This window comes from Panicum virgatum, chromosome 8K (genome assembly GCF_016808335.1).
Source record: "Panicum virgatum strain AP13 chromosome 8K, P.virgatum_v5, whole genome shotgun sequence".
In the NCBI taxonomy this organism is placed as follows: domain Eukaryota; kingdom Viridiplantae; phylum Streptophyta; class Magnoliopsida; order Poales; family Poaceae; genus Panicum; species Panicum virgatum.
The window spans coordinates 2,444,516-2,470,872 of NC_053143.1; the positions used below are offsets into that span (position 1 = coordinate 2,444,516).

Genomic DNA, 26,357 nt, shown 5'->3' on the forward strand with positions numbered 1-26,357 from the left:
ATAATATTCTCATTTTCTCTAAGACTGAGGAAGAGTATGCTGAGCATCTCCGCATTGTTCTTCAAAGACTTCGTGACCATCGTCTCTATGCTAAGTTTAGTAAGTGTGAATTCTAGCTCAAGAAAGTATCTTTTCTTGGACATGTTTTATCTGAGAATGGTATTGAGGTTGATCCTAGCAAAGTGGAAAATGTGCTCAATTGGGCGCAACCTCAAAATGTCAAGGAGGTGAGAGGTTTTCTTGGACTTGCTGGTTATTATCGTAGGTTCTTTGAAAATTTCTCCAAGATTTCCAAGCCCCTGATTGAATTACTGAAGAAGGATGTTCCCTTCAAGTGGACCGATGCATGTGAAAGAGCTTTCCAAACTCTTAAGACCAAGCTCATAACTGCTCCTGTTCTTGCTCAACCGGATACTACGAAGAATTTTGATGTTTATTGTGATGCTTCAAGAATTGGACTTGGGTGTGTCCTTATGCAAGAAGGCCGAGTTATTGCCTATGCATCCCGACAATTGAGGCGCCATGAAGAAAATTATCATACCCATAATCTTGAGCTTGCCGCTGTTGTGCATGCTCTCAAAATTTGGTGTCACTATCTCCTTGGAAAGACTTGCAATATCTATACTAATCATAAAAGTCTCAAATATATCTTCACTCAAGCAGAGCTCAATATGAGGCAAAGAAGATGGCTCGAGCTAATCAAGGATTACAAATTAGAAGTTCATTACCATCCTGGCAAGGCTAATGTGGTCGCCGATGCCTTAAGCCGCAAGGCACAATGCCATTGCTTGCGTGCCTATCTCGGAGTTAACACACTTTGTAAAGATTTTCGAAAGCTCAATCATTCTATGGTTGAGCATGGCTCGCTTGCTTCTTTTGTTGTCACCTCTAATCTTATAAAGGAAATTAAAAAAGCTCAAGGGAAAGATCCAGGCATGATCAAGATAAGGGCTAGAATGTCAGAGGATAAGATGAAGTGTTTCAAACTTGATGATGAAGGAATCTTATGGTTTGGAAAACGGCTTGTGGTTCCCAAAAATCTTGAGCTTAGAAAGAAAATTCTTGATGAAGCTCATGAATCTCAATTCTCCATCCATCCTGGAAGCAACAAAATGTATCAAGATTTGAGGAAGAATTTTTGGTGGACTCGCATGAAAAGGGAAGTGGCTCGCTATGTGGCCGAATGTGACGTTTGCCAAAGAGTGAAGGCCGGACATCTCAAACCGGCTGGAACTCTTCAATCCCTCCCTATACCCTCTTGGAAGTGGAAAGATATCTCTATGGATTTCATCACTAGCTTGCGTCGTACTTCTCATGGTTATAACTCCATTTGGGTTATTGTTGATCGACTCACCAAATCTGCTCATTTTCTTCCGGTTAAGACCAACTATGCAGTGGAAAAATATGCAGAGTTATATCTCACCAAAATTGTATGTCTTCATGGAGTTCCAAAATCCATTGTCTCAGATAGAGGTCCTCAATTCGCTGCTCAATTTTGGAAAAGTCTTCATGATGCTATGGGCATGAATATCTCTTTTAGCACTGCTTATCATCCTCAAACTGGTGGGCAAACCGAAAGGGTCAATCAAATTTTTGAAGATATGTTGAGAGCTTGTGCCATTATTTGTGGGAAGTATTGGGAAACTTGTTTGCCTTTTGCTGAGTTTTCCTATAATAATAGCTATCAAGCAAGCATTGGGATGTCACCTTTTGAAGCCTTGTATGGGCGGAGTTGTAGAACTCCTCTCAATTAGTCAGAATCTGGGGAACGACCACACTTTGGCCCATACATTGTTATGGTGGCGGAAGAGAAAGTAAAAATCATCAAGGAAAAATTACGTGCTGCTCAGTCCCGCCAAAAGCACTATGCAGATCAAGGGAGACGCCCTTTGGAATTTCAAATTGGTGATCATGTTTATCTCAAAGTTAGTCCATTTAAGAGCACTCAAAGATTTCAAGAAAAGGGTAAGCTTGCTCCTCGCTGTGTTTGGTCCATTTTGGATCCTTGCAAGGCGTGGGGCAATGGCTTATCAATTGGAGCTCCCTCAATCTTTATCATCTATACATGATGTGTTTCATGTGTCTCAGTTGAAAAAGTGCCTTAGGATTCCTATTCAATACATGATGTGTTTCATGTGTCTCAGTTGAAAAAGTGCCTTAGGATTCCTATTCAAATGGCTAATATTGAAGAATTGGATATTCAACCCAATCTCTCTTACAAGGAGCATCCTATTAAAATTCTCGACCGGGACGAGAAGAAAATTAAAAATAAAACCATCAAATTTGTGAAGGTTCAATGGAGTCACCACTCCGAGCGTGAAGCCACTTGGGAGTTAGAAGATCAACTTAAAAATTCCTATCCAAATCTTTTTGTGGGTAAGTGAATTTCTTTAAGGTTCTATGTTCTAATTTAAGGTTCTATATTCTAATTGCTCATGTATTATCCTTTCTGCTGGAAAAATGCTGTTGGAAATATGCCCTAGAGGCAATCATATTTCCTTGTATTCATGGTTAATAAAGTGTACCTTAAATATTCATGAATGACAACTTGTATTGATTAATGCTTATGTGAAGTATTTGTGAAACTCTATAATTGTATGAATATTCTAAAATGTTCCTAGTCAGAGTTCATGTGAGAACACACATGAATATTAGACTAGCACATGTATTAGTTGATTGACTACGTTTCACAAGTCATGGACATGGGGATGTCAAACTAATAATGTGGGCTCATGTGAGACATGATATTGAACTGACCCAACACGAGATGATGACTTCTCATTACACAATATGTACGCTGTGTCCTAAGACCTGAGATCGTCGTATGTACTCAAGATGTGAACCAACTTACTTAGGGGCCATCAAACGCTGCACCGTAACTGGATAGTTATAAAGGTGATTTTCGGGTCTGTCAAGAAGCATGCTGTGAGATATAGTCGGTCAAGATGAGATTTGCCCCTCTCTACAAGAGAGAGATATCTCTTGGCCCCTCGAGTGATTCGGATCAAGAAATGTATGGCCATGCTAGGGTTAAGAGTTAACCAAGGATTCTGAATCATAGGATCGAGAAAGAGTGGTCGGCTTCAAGCAAGACCAAATATCGTGAGGCAAAGGAAACAACATGTATATGATATTGTGGCGGCTCGTCTGATATGATCTTTGTGTGCGTATAGGAGTTGACATGTCTTGCTATAGACCACTGTCTACTATTGGGCCGAGTAAGAGTACTCAGGCCATGTCTATTCGCATGTGAGCCCATAGGGTCACACACTTAAGGGAAAGAAGCCTGATAAGGATGAGATCCGAATTAGACTGGGCTTAGGTGCACTAATGGACCTTTTAGGCCCAAAAGGGGGCGCCCAAGGTGGGGCCCAAAACATTCCACCTAAGGGGCTATATAAACAGAAGGGGGGAGGCACCTAAACAGGGGCGGAGCCAGGATGACGTTTTTTTCATTGTTAGGGGGGGCCAACCATATAAATTTATCTAAAAATTTAATCAAAATTTAAATTTGCAGTGTAAATTTGGGGATGATAGGGGGGCCAGGCCCCTGCCCGCCCCTGTCTCCGCCCCTGCACCTAAAAAACCCTAATTGGTGCTACAGTACCGCGGGTGAACAATGCACGCTACAGTAGCCACCGTGAATAGTGCCGCCCCTCCTGTGCGCCAAGCCCTAGGTCGCCTTCGCGGATCTAGCAGTCCGGATCACGACGCTTCTTCCCGTACGTGTGGATACCTTGGAGGTGCTGCATCTGCTGCACAAGGACGAGCCGTTCAAGAGGAGGTTCACGCAACTGCACTGCCGGCTTCCCTATGCCCTACAAAAACGCGCTACAGAAGTTCCGCAACCGCGTGTCTAGTGGTAATCCCGTAATCTATAACTGCAGTAATCCTGGTTTATGTGGTAGAAATTTTTTGTTTCTACTACCCCATATTCCTACAAATGCGCCATCCAGCCAAAATCTCGGGACGAGATTTTCCCAAGGGGGGGGGGATATGTAACAGCCCGCTCTCGCGGACTGTCCGCGAGTTATGGGCGGACGGTCCGCCCCTACTCGTCCAACTCATCTTTATCTTGAACAGAGCCTCCTCTCTTTTCTCTCCTTATCCATTTCTTCCCCAACCCAACCCCTCTCCTCTCCTAGGCGCCATGGGGGAGCCCCAATAGCTTGTTTCCCATTTGAAGCCTCCACCCTCGCCGGAGCTTCGTCGGAGGTCGTCGTCGCCGAGCTCCACCGCCTAGCCATCATCTTCTTCCCCGGGATCAAGTTTCCCCCAAGTTTTCCCAAGTTCTTCTTCCTCTACTTTAAGGACAAGGTCAAACCCGAGCTCAAGCTTCCCCAAGGCCGCTCTACTCCAACTTGTGGCACCTCACCGGAGTCCTAGCCATCGCCGGTGAGCTCTCTTCCTTCCCGAATCATCCTCTCTTCTCTAGGGTTTGAGTTCTAGGGTTTTATTTTGGATTTCTTCACCATTGTTGATCTAGAGCTTCCAAATATCGATTCCCATCAAATCCATCCTTTGGAATGAGTCCTAGACACTCCTAGAAGCCTTTAGGAACAAACCCCGACCAAAGCCGTGGCCGGACTTGTCGCCGGCGGCCTCGCCGGTGCGTCTCTGAGTTCTTGCGGACGGTTCGCTCGAACCCGGCGGACGGTCCACCACTTGCACATCCAAACCACCAGAAACATCGCAGAAAGTTGTTTTCCAGTCCGTTGAACGGCAGACGGTCCGCCCTTCACCTGCGGACGGTCCGCAGTTCATTTCCAAATCCCACTAAAAAACGGTATGTTTCTGGAACCCAATCTGCCTTTGTACGGCGGACGGTCCACGGTACAGTACCGGACGGTCCGCAGTACATTTTTTTGACAAATACGCAGAACCAAACCTTTTCTGTAACCCGTCTCGAATTTCACCGGCGGACAGTCCGGGCTTTAAGGACGGACGGTCCGCAGTTACTGTAGCACTGCGACCTAACAACCCAATCAGTTTTTCTGTTTTGATGCATTTGCATGTCTCGTCTTATATAATTCATATAAAATTACATATAGCTCAGAATAATGTGAAATAAATTTTGTTAGCTTCATTATGATATCAAGAATCAACTAAAATTATGTTTTACCCCATGACAGTTAAATTAATTATCTGAATAATTAATGTGTCATCTCATGTCTTTTGCAGCTCATTCATAGCATATTTATTTATCAAGTATTATTGCACTCGTGTAGAGACCGAAGCGCCAACTCTGAATTTGTAATGTAGTTACTTGAATCTATTTATGTAAGAGACTTTTATGTATGAATATAGTTGTATATGATGGTGTTCTCAAGTTGTGCTTAGTGAGATGTGTCATCCTGAATATGTTCAGGGCGCATCTCAAAGACTACCGGTGTTATTCTCCTTTAATTGGATGGGTCAACGGATGATGATCCTATTAAATGGGTTTAACTTGGGCGGTTGCTCACAAGCACCACCACCCCGTCCAGCGGGGAATGCGCCGGCAGGATCCCGGCGAGCCGCCCGCCGCACCCCAAGTCCAGCCGGTGCAGCTCCAGGTGCAGCCAGCTGTCGGCCGCCACGTCCGGCAGCAGCACGTTGTCCTAGTCCCCCACCACGGGCTCCAGCTCCTCGCCGCCGTGCCCGTGCAGCGCCCCGAAGTCGACGAACGACTGGAAGTACCGCCGGTCCCGCGCGCGGACGGCCGCCCGGACCAGCGCCGCCGCGTCGGCGAGGCTGCCGCACGCCAGAGCCCGCGCGCTCGTCCCGGCGCTCGCCGTCAGCACGGCGTTGCCGAAGAACCCCCTGAGCAGGGAGTCCTCCGCCAGCCGCGCGCGGCCGTCCACCGTGACGTTGAGCGCCGTGCGCGCGGGGTCGCCGTGCGCGCGGGCGTCCCGGGGCAGTAACTCAGCGCCGCGGTGCTCGAACTCGCACCGTGGTGGGCGGCGCGGGACGACGGCGCCCAGCCCGTACGGCACGGGAGGATGGCGGTCGACGAGCCCCGGTGGTGCGCTGCTGGAGCGGACGGCGGCGGCCCAGGCGTGGAAGAAGGTGGACATGGAGTAGCCGTCGGCGGCCTGGTGGTGCGCGGACGAGGCGACGACGAGGCCGCCGCACGCGAAGCAGTTGATCTGGAGCACCAGCACGTGCGGCGTGTCCGCGCCGACCGGCGGGTGCAGGCGCGCGAGGTCCCCGAACGGCGCGAGAGGGAGGTGGTCCTCGAGCGGCGAGGACACCGCGGTCTCCACGACGAGAGCGCCGGCGCCGCCCGCGCCCGTGAGGAAGAACGAGCGACGGTGGTCAGGGCGGCACTCGATGCGGCGCGCGGTGAGGAGCGGGAAGCGCGGGAGGGTGTCGGTGATCGCATGGTGGAGCGCGGCGTTGGTGGGGTTGGGCGGGGTGTAGGCGAAGAGGACGGTGACGTGGTAGGGCGGCGCGACGAGGTCGAAGATGGTGGGCGGCACCTCCAAAGATGGCTCCAATGGCGGCGGCGGGATGACGAACGTCCGCTGTAGGGATGGCAACGGGTCCAAACCCGCTGGGTTTACCCATCCCAAACCTGAATCCGTTAACAAAAAATCACACCGTTAAGAAACCCGCGACCCGTCACGGGCATGATTTTTTGCCCAAACCCGTGCCCGCTCGGGTTTCGGGCGACCCGCGGGTCGCCCGTGCCCGAGAGCACCACCGAGGCTGCGGCGTTGACGCTATAGTTGGCCAACTGGGCCGAGCCCGACGGGCTGGCACGGGCCCGGCCCAAAAAAGCACGGCCCGAATCCGGTCCGGCCCGTGACCGACCGGGCCAGTGCCGTGCCCGTGCCAGACCTCGGGCCGTGCCTGGGCCGCAATCTCGGCCCGCGGCACTAGCACGGGCACGGCCCGGTTAAAGGCCTAGCACGGGAAAAGCCCATTTAACAGCTTCAGCCCATGTAAATTTGGAAACCCAAACCCTAATCTACTCATCTCCCTCACGCGCAGCCGTCTGCAGCTCCTCTCGGCGCTCGTGGCCGCCGCCAGCGTCGTCGCCGCCCCGGCGCGCCGTCGTCGCCCGTGGCCGCCGCCCGCGCCGTTGTCCCCCGCGGCCGCCGCCCGCGCCGTCGTCGCCCGCGGCCGCCGCCCGCGCCGTTGTCCCCCGCGGCCGCCGCTCGCGCCGTCGCCGCCCGCGGCCGCCGCCCGCGGCCGCCGCCCGCGCCGTCGTCCCCCGCGGCCGCCGCCCGCGCCGTCGCCGCCGATGCGTGTCCGCCGCCCGCACCGTCGTCCCCCGCGGCCGCCGCCCGCGCCGTCGCCGCCGATGCGTGTCCGCCGTCCCCGTCGCCACCCCCGGCCGCCGCCGCGCGTCCACCGTCGTTGCCCCCGGCCGCCGCCACCGCTGCCATCTGCCGCCCCTCCGGCCGCCGCTCCGGGCCCGTCGTCCCCGTCGCCACCCCCGGCCGCCGCCGCGCGTCCGCCGTCGTCGCCCCCGGCCGCCGCCGCCGCTGCCATCTGCCGCCCCTCCGGGCGCCGCTCCGGGCCCGTCGTGCTGTCGTGCCCAAGGGCACGGCACGGCACACCGCCGCCGGCGTCGGGCCGTGCCTGGGCCGGGATGCCGGCACGGCGGCACTACGCGGCACGGCACGGCCGCGCCGCCGTGCCCCGCCGGGCCGTGCCTCGCCGTGCCGTGCTCCGGCGTGCCCGGGCCCGTGCCGTGCCGTGCGGCCCGGTTGGCCATCTATAGTTGACGCGCCGCCGGCGGGCGAGCGTGCGGCCAGGCGAGCGAGCGAGCTCGCGCAGGGGCGCGTGCGCGGCGGCGGGGCATGCGTAGCCTGGCGGGCGGGCGAGCGCGCGGCGCGTGCGCGGCGACGGGGACAGGCGGGTGAGCTCGCGGAGCCCGGCGGGTCAGCGAGCGTGCAGCCACCCGGGCGAGCTCGGGCGCGGCGGGGCATGCGCAGCTACAGCTGGCGAGCTCGCACGCGGCGTGTGCGCGGCGGCGTGGACAGGCGGGCGAGCTCACGCAGCCTGACAGGCGGACGAGCACACGGCCACCCGGGCAAGCTCGCGCGCGGCGGCCGGCAGCGGGGATAGGCGGGCAAGCTCGCGCAGGGTGCGTGCGTCCCAGGTATAGTTGGCCAACTGGGCCGAGCCCGACGGGCTGGCACGGGCCCGGCCCAAAAAAGCACGGCCCGAATCCGGTCCGGCCCGTGACCGACCGGGCCAGTGCCGTGCCCGTGCCAGACCTCGGGCCGTGCCTGGGCCGCAATCTCGGCCCGCGGCACTAGCACGGGCACGGCCCGGTTAAAGGCCTAGCACGGGAAAAGCCCATTTAACAGCTTCAGCCCATGTAAATTTGGAAACCCAAACCCTAATCTACTCATCTCCCTCACGCGCAGCCGTCTGCAGCTCCTCTCGGCGCTCGTGGCCGCCGCCAGCGTCGTCGCCGCCCCGGCGCGCCGTCGTCGCCCGTGGCCGCCGCCCGCGCCGTTGTCCCCCGCGGCCGCCGCCCGCGCCGTCGTCGCCCGCGGCCGCCGCCCGCGCCGTTGTCCCTCGCGGCCGCCGCTCGCGCCGTCGCCGCCCGCGGCCGCCGCCCGCGCCGTCGTCCCCCGCGGCCGCCGCCCGCGCCGTCGCCGCCGATGCGTGTCCGCCGCCCGCGCCGTCGTCCCCCGCGGCCGCCGCCCGCGCCGTCGCCGCCGATGCGTGTCCGCCGTCCCCGTCGCCACCCCCGGCCGCCGCCGCGCGTCCACCGTCGTTGCCCCCGGCCGCCGCCACCGCTGCCATCTGCCGCCCCTCCGGCCGCCGCTCCGGGCCCGTCGTCCCCGTCGCCACCCCCGGCCGCCGCCGCGCGTCCGCCGTCGTCGCCCCCGGCCGCCGCCGCCGCTGCCATCTGCCGCCCCTCCGGGCGCCGCTCCGGGCCCGTCGTGCTGTCGTGCCCAAGGGCACGGCACGGCACACCGCCGCCGGCGTCGGGCCGTGCCTGGGCCGGGATGCCGGCACGGCGGCACTACGCGGCACGGCACGGCCGCGCCGCCGTGCCCCGCCGGGCCGTGCCTCGCCGTGCCGTGCTCCGGCGTGCCCGGGCCCGTGCCGTGCCGTGCGGCCCGGTTGGCCATCTATAGTCCCAGGCTCCCAGCGAGGCAGGCCACCGTGGGGGTGCGGCCGTGCGGGGCATGCGCGCAGTGCGCCCAGGCAAGTGAGCCAGTGCAGATGTGTATGGCTGGCGGCTGCTGAAGGGGAAGGGAAGGGTTAGGTTAGGGTTTTGAGTTGTTCTGATTTTATATGCTTGAGTAATTGGGCCAAGTTAGTTGGGCCAAGGTAGTTGGGCTGAGAAATTATGTGTCTATTTGCTTGATGGACCGGGTTTTAAAAACCCATGGGTTTGAGGGTTCGGGTTTTAGGTTCCCATACCCATGCCCGCAAACCCAATGGGTCTGATTTTTTGCCCATTAACAAACCCACGGGTCGAAAAATCAACCCAAACCCGTGCCCTAATGGAGTAAAAACCCATCGGATTTCGGATTTCGGGTACCTGTTGCCATCCCTAGTCCGCTGCACCTGCACGTCCATATTAATGGTTGATCTTGTGTGATTTGAAACACGGCGCGCTTTTTCGCAGGAGCTGATGAATTGTGTCTGAATTGCGACTGCCGATGGATGCTGGTCTATATATAGAAAGTTTCTACGCTAGTGTATCAACGTGTATATGTGTCTGCACTTAGCTTGCAACCGGTTTGGAGTGTGCATGCATCGTGTCAAGGGCGCCGTACGTGCATCGATATGTGGATCCTCGTAAATGCATGTGGGCATGCAGGGAGGTGCAGTGCATGCAATGGTTGACAAGTATGGAATGGTAGGATGAGCATGCGAGCGTGACGAGCGTCACCTAGGCCCCGTTTAGTTTTCAATTTTTTTTCAACAGTACCCATCATATTAAATTTTTAGTCACATGCATAAAACATTAAATGTAGTTAAAAAAAATTAATTAATTACACAGTCTGACTAATTCCACGAGATGAATCTAATGATGTTAATTAATTTATGATTAGACATTAATTATCAAATAATAACGAAACATGCTACAGTACACAACCCAAACATTTTCAACAAGTAAACACACCCCTAGGACTCGAGTGTGTGCTTTTGCTTGGTGTTTTGGCCGTACGCGCCCTTGGTCCACGGCGCAGCTGGGCAAAGCATGCAGTCTCATTTGCACGGGGGACAAGACAGTCTCAGAGGTGGAGCAGCGTCAGTCAGACTTGTGTTGGACATGCATGGCGTCGCTCGACCACCACCACTGACTGAACCGCCGTTGTTGACTTGCTTGACTCTTCTCCGCCCATCGTGGGCCGCGTACTGCGTTCCTGTCTCATTGGGATTTGTAAATAGACTTTGTTATATTTATTTTACTCTTCTTTTTTGAGTTTCATCTCCTGTGACTGTTAGGATAAATTCAACCAATAAAATGAATGCTTGATTACTTAGGAGAAGTTACAAAGGAACATATTTCTCTCTAGCTGGGAAAGAAAAAAAAACAATGCACACATGTACAACTGAATAATGGCATCAAAATTCCACTGCACTACAGACACAGCCGCAAATGTTGCACATATGGTTAAATCAGCAATAAGTATTCAAGTTCTCAGAAACAGCCAGCACTTCCGAACAGGCCCAGAAGGCCAAAACTGTATAGATCAGTTTAACTGCCTTCTATCAGGTTCTTTTTGTCCCCAATAGACAGTTCTGTATCAAAATAACTGGATTTGATCAATTGACATGCATGTCTCCTACTTCTAGTTATGATAAGGTGAAGAATAGTCTGTGTAGTGCCTCTCATATTAATATATGGTCAGTTACTCATTATGTTCATCAACTATATACAGATTGTAGTCCTAAACTGCATGGGTGAAGTATCAACTGTCCTGCATGCCTAGCTCTGAGTGCTATGAGGAAGCAGACCGATTTTCTTACCTGCAGAACAATCCAAGAGTTACCAGTGAGTAGCTTCTAAAGAGAAAACTAAAGCAGGAAGCAGATGGGTCCATACCAAGAGCCACATATAATTGCTTGGAATTGGTTTATCAAGGCCCAACAATCTCGACCTTCAACACTTGCATACCTGATTACCTCTGGATCCATCAATCTATGACTTTACATTTCAATGTCTGTCACTATGCAGCAGATGAAAGTTTCTTTAGAACAATCAAACCTATTTACCAATTATAAGAGAGAAACGGATTTTATTAATTGATCAGGAACCATAACTGAGAAACCAAGACAAGATTATTTTACCTTCCTAGAACATCTCAACTGGATAATTTGTCATGCTAATAACACTGGTGCTAGTCTTGAAATTCAGTGCTGGAGGAAATTGTCTGTCAGCAATATTGATACCCAGTTGCTGAAGTCAAATTCCAAATAACGGTCACACCTTGTTTCCAAAAGCCAGGCAAACCATAACTTCATGAGTCAAGAACAAACAATTCTCTGATCCGGTTGTTGTATGAACTGAAACTCCTTAGCATATAACTGCAAGACCCTATAGACCTCAAGGCTAACTGACTTAACTACATGCTGATCAAATAATGTCTTGTACCTAAAGATTATCTCGAATTCATCCTGCGGAAATTCATTTGGAAGGACGCCCCTCCAGTTGCTTGGTTTTCCAATAGAACAAAAGCCATAGAGTAGGGAGAGGAAGGTAACAAGGTCTGGGGCATAGCCTTTTTTAGCCATCTCATCTTTCAAGTTCAGTGCCTTCTCAAGCATATTATGTCTACATAGGCTAAAGATAATAGAACTGAGTGCTGAGATCCTTGGGTCCAATCCGTCAGAAACCATTCCCTTGAATGCATCTAAAAGGGCACTCCTGTTATGAACCTTAACAGTGCTATGGGAGGTTAGGTTGATTATACAAGGCATACTGTTTGTGAGCCCATTAACTAGATAATGGAATGTAGCATCATTAGGAGAGCAATGATTAAGCAGCATGTTTTCAAAGTAGGCTGCAGCTTGGATTACTTTCTCTTTCTTGAACAGACTACCAATTAGAATTGTGTAGTGTACAACATTGGGAAATAGACCCTCAGACTGCATATTTGCAAATAAATCTTCTGCATTGTCTGTATCGCCTAACTTGCAGTATCCACATATTAGTGATGAGTATGTAACAATATTTGGGCTGAATCTCCGCTTCATCATATCACATGTAAACCTAAGGGCAGCACTTATATTACCTTGTTTAGCATAGCCATCGATAAGTGTAGTATATGTGAACTCATCTGGGGTACACCCAGCCTTTCTCATGCTGCTCATGCACAGAATTGCCTCGCCCATCATTCCAAACTTACAATATCCCTTTATCATAGCATTGTAGACAACTACATCAGGACAGACACCTTTTTGCTCCATGAATTCAAATATTTTCCTCGCATCATCAAGATTCTCACTCCTAATGAAACCGTCAATCAAAGTGGTATACACAAATTTATCGGGCTGGACATTCTGCTCGAGCATCTCTGCAAGAAGGTTCTTAGCTGCAGGAAGCATCCGTTTCTTGCATAGACCACTAATGAGTACATTATATATGTTAGCATCAGGCATCACCTGTCTCTCTACCATCTTCTCGCAGACCATCAAGGCCTCATTCAGCTGCCCAGCAACAACAAGCCCATGAATTAATGCTCCAAATGTAACCACATCCGGAGTATGCCCTCTTCCCAACATTTCCACAAGCAAATCTGATGCAACCATCACTTCTCCACTGATGCAGAAGCCATGGATCAAAGAAGTATAGCTTAACTGATTCGGTTCCAACTCCCTCCTAATGGCCTCCCTCAAAAGCTGCACAGCCTGTCGAACATCACCTGCCCGGCAGAATGCTGATATCAAAGTATTGAACGTGACCACATCCGGGTCACACCCACTTGCAAACATTAGCTTCAGAACAGCCATTGCCTGTGATGCTGACTGCCATTTGCACAGTGCATCAATCAGAGTGTTGTAAACCTGAACATTGGGGCACAACCCTTTCACCCTCATTTCCTGAAGTAAGCTCCCAATCTTCTCCAGATCACCTTTTCTCCCAAGCCAGTTGATAATAGCACCATATGTCACCACAGTTGGCAGGAATCCCTTCGTCTCCATATCGCCCAAAAGCAGCAACGCCCTCCCAATGTCCCCCCGCCGGCAGTATCCGTCGATCAACACATTGTAGAACACGACGTGAGGTACGCACTCCGCGCCCCACCTCGCCTCAATCAGCTTCCTCACCTCCTCCACCCTCCCCTCCAAGCACATCCCCCGGACCATCACGCAGGTGCTGTAGTTATCCGCGCCGCCGTCCTCGGCAAGCATTTCGTCGTACAGCCTCCGGGCGTCCTCCCAGCGCCGGTGCTCCACGAGAAGCCTGAGCAGGCGGTTGGAGTGCCTCGGCTCCGGGAGCGCGCCGTGCAGCTCCCTGGCGCGCGCGCACGTCTCGGCCGCCTTCCCGTCCATCCCGGCGTCCGCGTAGGCGGCGGCGAGCGCGCCGAGGCTGGCGCGCGTGGGCGGCGCGGCGGGGGCCATGGAGCGGAGCGCGGCGTCCGCGGCGTCGAAGCGGCGGGCGCGGGCGAGGAGGCGGAGCAGCGCGGAGTGGGCGAGCGGGGTCGGCGCCTCATGGCGGTGGGCCCGGGACCAGGAGAGGAGCGCGAGGGCGAGGTCGGGGTCGGCGAGGGAGGAGACGGCGGTGGCGAGGCGCGCGTCGGAGAGCGGGCGCGGGAGGAGCGCGGCGAGGGAGCGGGACCAGGTGGGGTCGGTGGCGCGGGCGGCGAGGCCGCGAGGGCCGGGGTGATGGGCGGGTTCGGGTTGCTGGCGGTGCGGCGGCGGCTTGGGAGCGGGACGATGCGGGGCAGCTTGGACATGAAACGATGCGGGGGGAAGCGCGGCGGCGGGGGGCGATGAAGGGTGGAGGCAAAGCGCGGCGAGGCGGCACGAGTTGTTGACGCCCCAGACGCCTGACCGGCGGAAAGATTTCTACTTCATCGTGGCCGTCCCATGGCGAGGCTGCGAGCCCTCCCCACATAATCCCACTGTTCACGGGTGGCATACTTGATGCAAGCCCATCTAAAAGATTTGTAAAGCAGAGATCGTCACCAAACTTGGCCCGTTGCTAACTCAAAAAAAAAAGCGCTTCACATTTGCTGATTAAAATTTAGAAGGGAAAGGGCTTGTAGCCTAATGGTTATAAGAGTCTCGGTAGCACCTGAGATCTTGAGTTTAACTCCCCATGGTGACAGGGGTGTGAGTGTGCGTACGTTGTGAGTGTTCCATATTTCGATTTTATCGACAGGCTTCGATATTTTTTACCGGAATTAAAAACCATGAATGCAAGCTTTGACAGAGTTAGCAGTGCTAATAATGTGCAACTTAACCTCGATTTTTATCTGCTGCAATGAACTGAATATAGAGAGAAACAAGAGGGTGATCGGAACCTCAACATGTGAATCAGTCATCGGTGCTTACCCTTGTGCTTCTCAGCTATTGACTTCAAGCAGGAAATTAAACGCTGCGCTCGGAAAGTTGATCGAGGCTCTTCCCACCGCCCTATCAGAAAGGAGACCGCTAGTTAGTAAAACAACCAACAGGGGAAAGGGCTTCCACAGATTCACAAGGATTTAAGGTCGTTTTGTCGTTGCGCAAATTTGCAACAAGCATGTGGCTGTGGCGAAATGGTAGATTTTTCCAAGTGTTTTACTGCAACAAAGACTAAGTACAACTTTGAGAGGAGAATGGAAGTTAATTAGTTACAGGTATTTCTTGGCTTCTGTCACAGGATGAGAAAGCCTTGTAAGCTTCAGTTCTGATGGCGTCGTCAATCTTCATACCTTGGAACAATCCCAATGTGCCTTCCTGTCAGTGCCCGATCAAGCACCACCTGAAACAAACAGTAGTTCGTTTATTCAGATAAAAAATTAGCACAGACTAATAGTAATTCAAGTTGTTCCAGAATATTCATACTTAGATACACAGCAGGCTGCTGCGATCGTTTGCGCAGTCTGGCAGCACGCTTCAACTTAGAGGAGCAGACCACAGCTGGCTTGGCTTCTTCTGGCTGTGCCGATCCGACGGCTCAAAACACCGAATTACAATCCCGCAAATTATAGCATTACCATGGCAGCTTGCTGTCTACCAGTTTGGTTCAGCTCCGGATTCATCTGTCGTCCCTGTGGGTCTGGCGGATGGTAGGAGAGTGGATTGAGCTTGAGTTCCCCCGATATGGTCGACGGCAAGCTTTGGTCCAAGGTCGTCGGAGCTTGGGGTGCGGCCCCGGTCGACGACAATCGGTGATGCCTTTTATCTCATCCGTTCGGATGAGTGTCTACTGAGGCTCTTCTCAAAGCTTGGTGGTGATGGAGCTCCGGCTGATGTGGGGAAGACGACGAGCCGGTGATGGAGTCCGGCGGTGTCCAATGGTGGCTGGTGAAATTGGGCTCTGGAGGGTACGAGTGCCGATGTTCCTAGAGACTGGATTGTAATTTTTTTATTTACAAGGGACGAGTCCGCAAAACAGCTATCCTTTGTATTCTTCGTGAACATATCTGTATTTGTACGGTGCATCAACTTTAATACATGTATGTTTTGATAAAAAAAAGCGCTCAAGCCTCACTCGTCCCCTTCGCAGCACTCTAACGATCACGGCTAGGGTTTCACCGCCGGCACCCTAACTGATGGTGGCGGCTGCCCCCTCTGCCCTCTTCCTCCCTTGCACCTGCGCCCCTGGCCGCCGGCTCCCTGGCGCCTGCGCCAGCTCCCTTGGCCCTCCTCCAAGAGATCTGTAAGTGACCCGAATCGATTCCCCCTATCTCTTAGTGACCAAAATCGATTGGATTTTAGTAGTAATCATTCGATTTATGTTGCAATTGTTCATTTGTGTAGCAACTAGTGGTTGTTGTACCCGAGTGTCTATGGAGACCGAGAACATCCGTATTTGATGAAGTCAGATTGGTACATAAATGTTTAGCACGCTTGATTACTAAACAAAAATGAATGACAAATTACTTGTTGCATGATTTGTATGAATTGAATGAAATATTTGTTTGTGCTTGATTAAAGAATGGGTGATAAAGTAAATTGGTGTGATGCCAATATGAAGCATCTTATAGAAATAATTGTATTTAAGATTTCCTTTCTAAACTGGTAGTTTGCGTGCGAATTAGTGAAAAAATGATTTACAATCAATTTGAATATCAACAGTCCCCCAATACTTCAGGGGCATTACAGACATTTTTCAGCAAACCTACGGTTTCACAGCTGTTCCAGCCAAATGGTTTTCAGCTTTCTCACAATAGCTCTTTTTCACACTCACAACCCAACCAAGCAAACCCTTATTCACCAACAAAATAGAAACACATGATGTACTCGCGTAGAAGAAAAAAACATAGAGCGTGGTCCGACGATGATTGTGCTTAGTGCATCTCCAATACTCACCACAACAGAAAGCCATTTCCATCGAGATGGCTGACATCTCCACACCTCTCGAGGATCCACCGTCCGGTGATGCCGGAGACACGGAAAACGTTCAATGAAGTGTTAGGAATGTTCCTATGAATGGAGCTGTTGGGTGGATCGGCGTGCCTGCACAACTCCTGTATGGCTGCACCGTGGGAGACCACCACAACCCTCTCCCCTGTCCAAGCAATAGCAGCATAATTAGTGTAGAACCAAATGCTTCAGAGTTGAGAACTGCCATGAGCATGTATCTACAAGCAGCAGCGCAATGTGACATAAAAAGTTCAGATTTGTTTAGCCTGTTTCAAATTTTGGTGTAGTTTTGTTACCTATAAGGGAATTTGGGAGATTGAAAAAGATTAAGAATGAGGCTTGCAGGTTACCAGCGTGTTCTTGGGCAATCTTATTTAAGTAAGAAACACATCGCTCATTTAACTGATTCAGGCTTTCTCCACCACCCTGAACATCAATACAAATGTTGATAAGTTCTTCAGGGTGAAGTTCAGAATTACATGGGTTTATCGTCGGTGCAAGTAGGCAAGGAAAACTTGTCCTGTTTTCAACATCTTATTCAAAGTTGTTACTAGCAACAACAAGTTCAAAATATTTGTAGAACTATTCACATGGTGTCAATTCAAGATCTTAATAAATATAGACCAGCGGAGCGACCATTGTAATTTGTAAGTGAAATGGTTCCATAACATTATTATAGCAATACTTTAGAAGTTGCCGGTTACAATTTCAATCGGACTAATTAAGCTGTGAATTTACCGGTATTTCTTGGTTTCTGCTCTCAGCAATTTTAGAAATGTCAAAGGCTCTGAAAACATCTGGATATTTCTTTACAGCATCATCCCACTTCAAGCCTTGGAGATATCCCATGTGCATTTCTCTCAGTGCTTCATTCGGCACCAACTGAAAAAAATTGAGTAAAGGGACAGATAGAACGCACAACACACTTATTCAATTTTCGTTCAGAAAAAAGAACAGAATGCACTTACATTTGTTACACCACAAACTTTTGCGATAATTTCTGCAGTCTCGGCAGCACGCTTCAAATCAGAAGAGTATATGGCAGCTGGTTTGGCTTCTTTTGATAGCCGATGAGCCACCTTTTCGCCAGATATTTTACCAACAAGAAAAATGTCAATGCTAGACATGGAACTGCAAACAATAATTAATTCTTAATAGCATTTTGCGCAAATGAAGCATACCACAAGGGCTTGCTGTCTACCAATCTCATTTAGCTCTGTGTCCAATTGTCCCTATTGAAGAATCTTGATTTCCATCAGTAAAATAATTTATATTGATTTCCGTCAGTAAAATAATCTATATTGATTTCCGTCAGTAAAATAATCTTTTTTTCCGTAAAAAATGACAGCTAATGGAAGAATGGCTACAAGTAGCTCCAAAATCTAGCATTTCCCATAGTTGATATGAACGTATTGCTGTAGTTTACTCCCTCTGTCCCAAATTACTAGTCGTTTTAGTTTTTCTAGATACATAGATTTTGTTATGCACCTAGACATATGTTATATCTAAATGCATAATAAAATCTATTCACCTAGAAAAGCCAAAATGACTAATAATTTGAGATGGAGGGAGTAATGCAAAAGATTTGGCATCATTTTCCAGCTTCAGAAAAATCAACCAGCCAATATTCAACATTCATGAAACAAAAAATCTCACAAACTATATGCATGCCTGATTTATAAGGCCAAGGTAGTATCACTGGATTATCCATTCATCATCTTGTTGGTAAATATGGATGCTAGAGATATTGTTTCCTTATTAGGGACAGAAGTTCGATTAATATTTGAAAGATGGACAAATTGTCTGGAACCAATCATGTGTGCTTGTGCACTCAACAACTCCCCTCTTGTTCGAACTTCGAACAACAGCAGAGACTACAAAAAAGGCGATGTGCTGAAACTCATATAGTTCCGCGCTGGCAGGCACCAGATCCTGGTTTCAATCAAGATTAATGTTGATGGTGCATTTAAAGGAAATGGTGAAGCCAGCATTGGTGTGGTAATCAGAGACTCAAAATGTGTGGTACTACTGTCGGCCTGGCGAGTAATCTTCCATGCCGCTAGTGCAGAGGAGGTGGAACTGTTGGCATGTCGGGAAGGGATTTCCCTCGCGGTAGAGTGGACCCCGGGGCCGGCCATCCTGGAAACGGACCTTCATTGTGCAAGAAACAGTGGAGGCGGCCAGAAGCTTACCTTCGTTTCAGGTTAAGCATATAAAGAGAAAGCAGAATTCCGTAGCTCATGAGTTGGCACAGCTTGCTAACCGGTTGTATCATAGTGCAGTATGGCGCAACCGTTGCCCAGTGTGTGTCGAGCATTTAGTTGCTCAGGATCGTAACCCCACTTCTGAGTAATAAATAAAGCTCTTTCTTTACTAAAAAAAAAGCAGAGACTACAAAATCTAGTAGAACCTGCCATTTGCGTTCAGAAAAAAAGGACGGCAAAGAGAATCAGGAGGAGGACGACCGACCTGGAGGATGCGGGAGGTGTTCCCGGAGGTCTCCCCATGCCGCACCACCACCACCTCCGTAAACTCCTCGTCGTCGCTGGGCGCCGCTGTTTGGACAGAAAAAATCACACAAGAGAGGATCTCTTTGTGCGTAGAAAATAATGCGGGCGTGCCGGTGTATATTGAAAATACACAAAATAAACAAAAGATAGAGAATACGAGCTTTATTTATATTTTAAAAATACAAATACAGGTTCTCTTATACAAGTGCGCGCTCCATAGCCTGCCGCCGTTGGGCAGATCTGACTAGGGCGATGTGGTCTTCTGGTTCTCAGGGCCTCGAGAAGCTCCTGGTTAATTACCTCAGCAAATCTAGTTTGCTAGAGTACCTCCGATTAAGCTGCCGTGGTCGTCGTCTTCAGTCTTCGCTTCATGTTGTCCATGCATGATGATGGCGGTGGTGCAGATGTGGGCGTCGGCGTCGTCCATGGCCTCGTCGGTGTCCATGAGCCGGTGTAGCGCAGCTGAAGCATCAGTGGCGCCCGCCCGAGTCGTTCGGCCTCGTCGGTCTCAAATGGCATCGTAGTCGTTGTAGAGGTTGGTAGTCGACGCATGGTCATGTGAGCTGGACTGAGTCGATGTCGCAGTAGCTTGATCGTGGTGGAGATGATCTTGGAGATGGACAGTTCCATTGAAACGTGAGGGCACGAGCTAACTGGGCACCGGGATAGTGCTCCACTCGTGAATGTTTCATGTACTCGTACTTGCTTGCTTGCTAGAACGTGCATGTGCCGATGTGCGTGCATGCATGGTCGTAGTAGTGGTAGCTGTAGAGGCAAGGGCCCTGGGAGCACGTTCCCTTGCTTGCTGCCGCTCTTGCACGCTGATGTGTCACTGGCCACCAATGCGGGGAGTGGCACGATGGCACGACACCGTGCCGGCCGGCGCGCGGCAGCTTCGCACCTCCGGACAGCATCATTTGGTAGTCGTCCTTATAGCCCCTCAATGTGTTCCTCGGCTCCGGCCTTCATCAGCAACGGTGCACGGCGAGCTTGTCGAAGATGGCCGAGGAGGTGCCGCCGGCCTGGTGTCAAACCAAACCTCGTGCGGCAAGATGACGGCGTGGCGTGGATGACGAGCAGGACGAGTGCCGCAGCTCCGCTCGGCGACTAGTACGTGGTGCATGTTGATGACGAGAGGTGCCGCCGCTCCGCCAGCAGCCAGGCCAAAGTGGTCGTCGACGATGAGGGGTGTCGCCACTCCGCCGGCAGCCGAGCCGATGTAGTCATCGACGATGAGGGGTGTCGCCGCTCCACCGGCAGCCGGGCCAAAGTGGTCGTCGACGATGAGGAGTGCCGTCGCTCCGCACATGAGTCCGGCCGTGGTGGTAGTTAGGGGCGCCATCAGCTTGGGCATGGCTCCTTGATAAACGTGGCTTAAGAGACAAAGTAACTCTGCGGGAAAAGTCCCTCACGGAAGACATTAATCTTTAGACATTAATCTTTAGTTGCAAAGACACCTGCATGCTACTGTTTTCTTCTTTGTGGCGCACGTACTCCCCGTACATGCCCCTGTAGTTTATTAGCTTCTCATTAATAGCACACTGCCCGCGCACGTATGGTAATGCACGCGTGGGCTCGCATGTGAGCGCATGGCGTCGAGTTGCCGTAGCTCGGCATCTAGCGGCAGCCCGCCGCTGGCATCGCTTGCCGCCTTATGTTTCTCGCCCTGACGTCTTGGTGGTGTCGTTGTCGTTGTCGGCTCGGTGCCGGGCTTGAACGTGAAGCGCCAGCCTCGGCGCCGGGTTGGTGCAGAGCTTGAACGTGAAGCGCCAGCCGCGCCGCCGGGCTGCACTTTGGCATCTTCACGTCGTCGTCATCGGGTCGGTGCCAGGCTTGAACATGAAGCTCCGGCCTCGTCGCCGGGCTGCACTGCGGCGTCTTCGCAGTGGCGACACAGTTGCCGACTCTGGCTCCTTGCCGACGGTGGACGGTGAGAGCCCGTGGGCTCGACGAGGAAGACGAAGGCGAGGTCATCTCCATGAGGGGTGCTGCTGTTCCGCCGGCAGCCGGGCCAAGGCGAGGCGGTGGATGTCGATGACGAGCAGGAGGCGCCACGCTGCGGCCTTGTTCTCCGTCGTGGATGGAGTCCTGATGGCTGGCTTGACAGTGCCGGAGGTGAAGACCGCCGACGGTGAGAGCATGGACGTCAAGGATGAAGACGTCTCCAGGCTTCTCTATGCATTAGCCTGACCATGGTGATGGTGTTGGAGACGCCGTTTGCTTGGGCATGGGCTCCCTTGATAGACGCGGCTCGAACAGCAAGCCTGATGAGGACGAGGGCTGCCGCCGGCGTGGTGCAGATAACGAGCAAGACGATGTCGAGGTCATCGCCGGCGTGGTGTGTTAGATCAATTGGATCGACTAGGGTGTAAATCAAATGGGAGAACTCACTTTCTGTTGGCGAAAACATTGCTCGTAGCCCGTACCGCATCCATGGCGCCGTACAGCGGCGTCGTCGGTACGCAGGGGTGGTGGTGGCGTGGTGCAGTGGCCGTTGCAGGGTCGCCGGAGACGTGAGGTCGACGAGGGCGTGGCGCAGGGGCGGCGGGCTTCCCGTCACTTCAGTGCCTCGCGTAGACCGGGTCGCGACTAGGGTTTTCGGTGGGGTAACAGAATGGCGGCGAACCTTGTGTCCCGAGCCACCAACCCCACCTCTCTCTTTTATATGGCACTGCGCGATGGGGGCCCACCAGCCGTGTTGGGCTGGGCGTCCCCGATCAGGACGCGAGTCAAGGGCCCAGTTGGCTGTTGGGCCAACTGGTGGAGATCAATCCAACATTCTCCCCCTTGATCTCACCTTATTCTTTCAACTTTATATCTTTTATTTCTTTTCATATTTCATCACAGATTAATGCATAGAGCAGCTTCATCGTCACGGTCAGTTGCCGATAGATTCAGCAGCTACAATACACGTCTCTGTTCTGAAACAGATCCTTTAACTTTGGGCCCTTTATTGTCCGGAAAACATAGGCTATACTATAAACCCATGTCGACTATGTGTTTTCTCTGTACACACTGGGCGGTAAGCCTTTAATAAGCGGATCCGCAAACACTTTGGCTATCATTTAAAACCACAATGCATTTCAATCATGATTCCGGACTTTCTCCTTTACAACGTATAACTTTGTGTCAACGTGTTTGGCACCACAGTTGACTCGTTGTCATAGGAGCAAACTACTTTAATGGTTATCGCTGCTGTCAACCATTATCAACTCCGAGTACAGGTTCCCTTAAGCATTTTGCCTGCCCCTCAGCCTTGTATCATGCTATACTATATCTTTGCATCACATTGATCATAATTGCTTTATTTTGGAGCTTTTCCACACAAAACCTCCAAATGTGAAAGTTAGCGACAATTGTGGATTTTGCTACACATTTCACAAGTTCTACTTTTGTACTCACAACCTTTTTGAGAGTACTTGATCTTTCCAACTTAGCATGAGGCCGATATTCTCAATTTCATTCCAGTGATCTATATCTGGATTGAACTTTTGCCAAAATAACCCGGATACACAAAATATGTCAGGGTAAGTTCTTTTCTTGCGCGCTTATAATACTTTCAGCAGCTGAAGCATTTGGAACTATTTCCATTTCACATTGGTTCCTGGAACACTAAGGTTCCCAAAACTATTACCCTTAACGATAGGAACAGGCGTAGGTTTATTCATATGCATACTTTATTCTCTTTTTTTTGAATCTTTTTCAAGTATGCCTTTGTTGTAACCAAAATACCCCTTCCTTTTATCTCGATGAGTTTCAATTCGTAGAATGAAAATCCATCACCAAGATCAAAATTTGAGGACAAGAGTTCTTTATCTATAACAACATATTAACCCCACCATTAGAAAATAGGATATTTTCTTTATTTAAAATGTGGAAATTAGATTCCCCATTCTTTAACTTTTCTTAAAAGCTATTGTCCTCCTTAATCTTTTGGAAACCCAAAATTTCATACTGTTTCATTTAAACTTTAGATACCACCGTCTCGTGGCTTTCTTCAATCCATAAATGAATTTACTATTGTGGTATCCCGTATGTTCTTTCTTCTCTTTAACTAAAACTTTTGTCACAAATTTTGCTTTATATCTTTCAACATTCCCTCTAGAGTCACATTGCATTTTATAGGTCCATTATAACCTACTGTGATGGCTCTTTTAGGAATCACTTCTTTTTCCATGACCTTAACCCATGGAATTCTCGTAACTCTTCAAACGGGGTGGAATCAACATCCATTTGATTTTCTTTACTTTGTATAGGGCTGTTGTTGCTCCTTTTTGCCAAATGGCAATGGACTATGAGATCCTGCATAACAAGATTCTTCTTTACTTTATTCATTTTCTTTGAGAGCTAACAACATGTGTTGTATACAATATCAGCACGTATTAGAAATTTGATGTTCTCGAATCATCGAAGTGGACATGCATTCCCACTTCTCTTCAAGTCTTAGATCTCTACATACCATGCTCCCCCAGATTTTGCCATCTTTTGTAAAGATGGCGTATCAATAAATCTCTTTGTTTGGGTTCTATCTGTTAAAAACTTTATATCTATTAAAAACTTTATATGTGCTCTGTAAGCACCATCTTACTATCTTGGAGGGTCGTCCAGCATGAATGCCGGAATTTAGCCATTTCTTTACATAGGGGTATCACTATAGTGATCGTTGTACTCCCCCTGACGGTCACATTCATTCTTTAATAGATCATCTCTTGCTTTCAATGCACATTACAGGGGAGTACCTTTCTTAACTGTCTCATATTTCTCCCCCTCGAAATGTGGCTTGAACTTTTCTGCCACAATTTTGAAAACTATTCACAACTTTGTGAATGAGAAAACTTTTATTACTTTATCCACATGATTATGTCATGCAGAATAAAGTATTTTCTTAATTCGTATGGGAGTACCTTTTATTGACTTTATTTTGATAACTCAATAGAGTCCTTTATTCGATATGACAGTACTTTTTCCTCATTTCACTTCACGAACTCAACAGAGTCTATTACCAGTACTTTAGCAAGTCACGCTCGCAAATCTTTCTTACCTTGAGGTTCATATGTAACTTTCCATTCTTCATTAAACTCAATGAGTGCTTAATCTCTGTGACACAATAGAAGTGCCCGATCAATTCTAAAATAGCAAAGCTACTCCAAACTTTTCTCCCAGTGTGGGATAAACCAGTACATGAGTCATCACAACTTTCTCCCGCCATGCAGGATTAGCACTATGCCAACTTTATCCCGTCATGCGGGTTATTTCATACTTTTCCAAACAAAAATGTCAGGATAGGTTCATATCAAATTCAGAAATAAATCTGAATATTCCATGACACACATGTTTAATCCGACGTTGGTCAAATTAAACATGTATTGACTTATCACAACTTTGACTGAACTCAAAATGAATTCTTCTTGATAGAGAGTACATAAGAGACATTTCTCAAAATGAACTCTTAATGCTTTATCTACTCTTCTTAGATAAATATCCTGAGTACTTTTCCTCTCAAGCCGTTCTTTACAGAGAATATATTCTCTTATATAATGACCTTCTTTCTTTCTGAGTCACAAGTACCCAGTTCATTGTCTTTCGTCCTACAAGGACAACATAGAACTCTTTGTCTGAAAAGTCAATAATCAATACTTTAAGTTCTATTCTATATCACTCTTGGGTAGAAATAGAATAATCTTTTACATTAATTCTGTATCACCGTTGGGCAGAAACGGAATTAATGTATGGAAAACTAAATAAACTTTAAAACCATATATCTGCTCCTCAAAATTAAATTATCCCGTTGGTTCGAATTTAATTAGAGGATAAACAACTTTATTGCAGTGCAAACTAGGAAAATACATTTTTATAGTTCGGGAGCAGTGCTTTATCTATTCTCTGAAAAAAGGTACTTTGATGCAATATTTACCAGAGACTTTAAACTTCAAGGTATGATTTATGAAAAATTATAATAATGTTATCATCAACGTTGGTCAGAAAATAACAATACCATAATTAACTTTAAATTTTTCTTCCTTGAGAAATATCTTTGTGATTCCAGTAATGCCCAACTTTGAGACTTCAAATGGCAGAATAATGCCAAAACTCAACTTTTACTTTAAACAGCGGAAGCTTTTGTTTTTTACCCACAGACAAATCATTTAAGACTTTTCGACTATTCTTCCAATTAATCTTCTCGTTGGTTCCAACTTAATTGAAAGATAGCAATAGTATAACAGCGGAAATCTTTTCCTATCTTTTATGGCAGCAGAAAACTTTTCTTTCTTTTCTGAAACTATACTTGGTACTTATTTTCTCTCTAAACAATTTATCCCGTTGGTTCAAAATTGAATAGAGATAAAACTGTACAAAACTTACTCAACGTAAGCTCTTTAATCATGCTCTTAAAAATAATTCTCTCGTCACTTTGAATTAAATTTAAGAGCAACAACTTTAAAACTTTACAGCAGACACATATAAAATTCAATTTTTCAGAAGCATTAGCACTGTAAGCTTTACTATTTTCTAAAACAAATTATCCCGTTGGTTGAAATTTGAATAGAAAGTCAAACCATACAAAATTCTATAAAGAAATGCTTCTGAAAAGGATAAAACTAGGTTCCTTTCTTTACTGTGTTTGTGGCCCGACTGAAGAAATAGCCCATGGCCCCAAACTCAGCACTCGGCCCAGCTTTGCGCTTGCCCTGGGCCAGCAGCCCAAACGGCCCGACGTGCAGCGCCAGCTCCTTGGCTCGGTCGGCCCGGTGGCTTGGCGGCCCAGCAGCCGGTGCACAGCCCACTTAGGCACCCGCCTGGGCCGGCAACGGCCCGATTAGGGCCGATCGCTCTTGGCCGTCGGATCAAATCCGATGGCCGAGCGCCCTTCTCACGGATCAAAACCGCCCAACGGCGGTGCTCCCCCAAACCCTAGCCTCATTTCTGTCTTCCTCCTCTCGAGCTCTCTCTCTCTCGGTCAGTGCAAGCGGCGGCGCCGCCGGCGGCTCTCGCCGGCGGCTCTCGCCGGCATCGAGAGCTCCGGCTGCCGGCTTCCTTTCTTCTTTCTTTTGCCCTCCTTCCCCTTTCTATCTCCCGAGACGGAGGGACGGCCGACCATGGTGACCAGGGAGGGAGGTGATGGCACCGCAGCCGGTCCCCTTGCCGGTGCTCGTGCGCCCTCGGCTGAGCACGCCGCCGTCAAGCGGACTGGGCGACGGTGCCCTGAGCCCCGAGCTCAAGGCGGGGGCGGAGTTCTTTCGAGCGCGGCGGCTCCTTTCCAACCCGCGCGGTGGCGGTAGTATGCTGGCCGCCTTGGGTTGGCAACAAGCGCAGCAAGGGCCGGCGGTGGTGATAGCGGGTGAGTTCCGCCGCCCTTTTCAT

The 26,357-nt window shown here is 50.0% G+C and overlaps 1 protein-coding gene and 2 pseudogenes across 1 annotated transcript; all 3 read right to left on the bottom strand.

The window, feature by feature from the left end:
* Positions 1–5,444: 5,444 nt before the first annotated feature.
* LOC120646484 lies at positions 5,445–9,379 on the bottom strand (annotated as a pseudogene).
* A 1,037-nt stretch (positions 9,380–10,416) lies between these two features.
* Positions 10,417–13,968, bottom strand: LOC120643496 (annotated as a pseudogene).
* A 2,176-nt stretch (positions 13,969–16,144) lies between these two features.
* On the bottom strand, positions 16,145–19,440 carry LOC120646485 (phosphoglycerate mutase-like protein 4). The gene is made up of 7 exons (XM_039923043.1): positions 19,323–19,440; positions 18,955–19,040; positions 17,667–17,717; positions 17,454–17,564; positions 17,224–17,367; positions 16,836–16,911; positions 16,145–16,630 (listed from the first exon to the last, which is right to left on the bottom strand). The coding sequence occupies exons 1-7, from the start codon at positions 19,438–19,440 to the stop codon at positions 16,428–16,430; spliced, it is 789 nt and encodes a 262-aa protein (XP_039778977.1). The 3' UTR covers positions 16,145–16,427.
* Between the last annotated feature and the right edge of the window lie 6,917 nt (positions 19,441–26,357).